Source organism: Amblyraja radiata, unplaced genomic scaffold (assembly GCF_010909765.2).
Source record: "Amblyraja radiata isolate CabotCenter1 unplaced genomic scaffold, sAmbRad1.1.pri scaffold_1040_ctg1, whole genome shotgun sequence".
Taxonomy (NCBI): domain Eukaryota; kingdom Metazoa; phylum Chordata; class Chondrichthyes; order Rajiformes; family Rajidae; genus Amblyraja; species Amblyraja radiata.
The window spans coordinates 1-3,192 of record NW_022630222.1 but is presented as its reverse complement, the minus strand read 5'-3'; the positions used below and the strand labels follow the sequence as shown (position 1 = coordinate 3,192).

General features: G+C 43.3%; 1 protein-coding gene across 1 annotated transcript; it reads left to right on the top strand.

Annotated features, from left to right (window-relative positions):
* Nucleotides 1–1,295: 1,295 nt before the first annotated feature.
* On the top strand, nt 1,296–2,419 carry LOC116969694. Its single transcript, XM_033016485.1, has 3 exons — nt 1,296–1,324; nt 1,599–1,881; nt 2,000–2,419. Exons 2-3 carry the CDS (start codon nt 1,600–1,602, stop codon nt 2,417–2,419), a joined length of 702 nt encoding a protein of 233 aa, XP_032872376.1. The 5' UTR covers nt 1,296–1,324; nt 1,599.
* The last annotated feature ends 773 nt before the right edge of the window (nt 2,420–3,192 follow it).

Genomic DNA, 3,192 nt, shown 5'->3' with positions numbered 1-3,192 from the left:
CCATGTACGTCCTATTTTGATTTGTCCTGCCAAGATGTAGCACCTCACACTTATCAGCATTAAACTCCATCTGCCATCTTTCAGCCCACTCTTCCAACTGGCATAAATCTCTCTGTAGACTTTGAAAATCTACTTCATTACCCGCAACCCCACCTATCTTAGTATCATCTGCATACTTACTAATCATCTGCATACTTACTAAAGAACATACAGCAGACATAAATGAAAGCTAAAATGCCCGCTCTTCACTGGAACCCCTTTTGGGTTGGAATATAGAACATAGAACAGTGCAGTGCGGAACGGGCCCTTCAGCCCACAATGTCCGTGCTGTACATGATGCCAAGTTAAACTGGTCTCATCTGCCTGCACGTGATCCATATCCCTCCATTCCCTGCATATCCACGTGCCTATCTAAAAGCTTAAAGGCCACTATCGTATCTGCCTCCACCACCACCCCTGGCAGAGTTCCAGGCACCCACCACCCTTGTGGAAAAAACCTGCCCCCACACATCTCCATTAAACTCTCCCCTCTCTCATCTCAAAGTTACTGTATGTCCTCTAGTGATGGACATTTCCTCCCTGGGAAAAAGGTTCTGACTGTCTACTCTATTGTATCAACCATATTACAGTTTTTGCCCATTGCTTGAACACTATAGACCCATGCTTAGACCAAAGTAACACAACTTGAAGTTTTTGTTACTATACCTTAAACACATGTAACCATACCTTAAACAAAAGCGCTGCTTTGCACTTTAGTTGCAATTCTGCAACACACTTGCTCCTTTCTGCAACACACTTGCTCCTGCACACTACACACTATTTCATACATAAGACACTTCGTTCAAAAATGAAATCTCAGGGTACCATTGGGAAGACACAGCTATTCAAAATACAAAACACATCGGGTAATTGAAAACACTAAGATACACACCTGAAAATGCTTACTTACAACACTGAACACCAATCAGCCAGCTACAAAAAGGCCTCAGTTAAGCCATTTTGAGAACTTTGCAAGCATGGATGCAGGCAGAGGCAGAGGCAGAGGCAGAGGCAGAGGCAGAGGCAGAGGCAGAGGCAGAGGCAGAGGCAGAGGCAGAGGCAGAGGCAGAGGCAGAGGCAGAGGCAGAGGCAGAGGCAGAGGCAGAGGCAGACGTTGTCGAAGAGGCCATGCACGGACCATTATTTCCGATGACATAAGAGCAACTTTGGTGGACCATGTCATAAACCATGGCCTGACTATGAGGGAAGCTGGGCAGAGAGTCCACCCTAATCTAAGCCGTTGCACAGCTTCATCCATAATAAGGACATTCCGACTGGAAAACAGGTATGTCTTCAACTCTCTACTTTCTACTCTACTCAGATGGTATCTAGAGTATTTACAGTACTGTACCATATCACATTACCGTATCACATGTATTGTATTGCAGGGTGGCTAATGCTCCTTTTGGAACGAAAGTGGTAGTTTTGTGAAACATACCGTGATTACGTATATTGAGATGTTTCAGTGCAGTGTATGGTATTTACAGTAAAGTACAGTATATACAGTACTGTAAAAAAGAAGCAAACCAATAACAATTTGTGGTTGCATTTTGCTATAGAATGACTAGAAGACCTTCTGGGGGTGGACGCCAACGCCTGTTCACCCAACAGCAGGAACTTGCCATTGTGGACCTAGTCAGAGCAAACAATGCAATCCGTCTCCAGCAGCTACGGCAACAAATACTTGCAGATAGGCAAGTGTTCAACAACATAAACCGAGTAAGCATTACCACTATAAGACGCATCTTGGTAAAGCACAAAATGACCATGAAGCAACTGTACAGGGTCCCATTTGAGAGGAACAGTGTCAGGGTCAAAGGACTTCGACGTGAATATGTACAGGTAAGTGTTACAGTCCTTTACATTTACAATACAGTATTGGTGTAATCCAGTAACAGCTGAATATGTACCATTGTATCAGTACCACATAGCCATCCACAATATGTATTTTTTGTTACAGAGAATCTTGGCCATGGATGGAGCTGCACAGCCTCATGAATTTATTTACATTGATGAGGCTGGATTCAACCTTAGCAAAACAAGACGACGGGGTCGTAATATAATTGGCCAAAGGGCAATTGTGCACGGCCCGGGGCAGCGCGGGGGAAATATCTCATTGTGTGCCGCCATAAGCCTTCGAGGGCTTCTGTACCATCATGCAAAACTAGGTCCATACAATACACAACATATCATCACATTTCTAGATGCTCATCATAATATAGCTGTACAGGACAGACCAGAGCAGCCCAGGTTTGTTGTTGTCTGGGATAATGTCAGTTTCCATCGAGCTGCTCTGGTCCGGACCTGGTTCACCAACCATAATCAATTTGAAGTGGTATACTTGCCCCCTTACTCGCCATTTCTAAACCCTATAGAATAATTATTTTTGGCTTGGAGATGGTGTGTATATGACCGCCAACCACATGCCTGCATGCCTCTTCTGCAGGCAATGGAACAGGCCTGCGGAGACATTGAGGTGAGGTCAATCCATGGATGGATTCGGCACACAAGGGGATATTTTCCCCGATGCCTAGCGGGAGAAGACATTGCTTGCGATGTGGATGAGATCCTGTGGCCAGACCCCAACAGACGGCAGGATCCATAAGCCCACCTACAAACGATTGCCGTGTTTTTCTGTGTTTACAGTATAGTGTAATTTTGGTTTTATTTTTGTTTTATTTTTGCTTTAACTGAATTTACAGTACTGTGAAGTACAGTACTGCAATGTACTGTATTGAGTATTTGATTTTTTGGTTGTTGTGAAAACGTGCCTTCTGTGGAACTGAATAAAAACAGTGAAAATTAAAGACTGCAGTGTTTTATATAAAGCAGACTAGTGTGTTGCTGCTGATCTGAAAGTGTATTCATATGATGCAAGTGTGTATCATTTTGTCATCAGAGTGACATTTAGACAAAGGATTGTTAGGTTTTCATAGCAGAGTTTAGGTTTCGATAGCAGTTTCAATTTGACATGGATGTGAATGGTTTATTTCCCAGTGTTGTGTCTTATTTGCTTGTGTGTAGAGTTTTGACACAATGAGCGAAGTTTTGCAAAACGTGTTCAAGCAACGGGCAAAAACTGTAATCTTTGTCAATATAGCCTTCACCGCATATATATCATGCATGATAAACATTCCACCATGTAATCCAGTC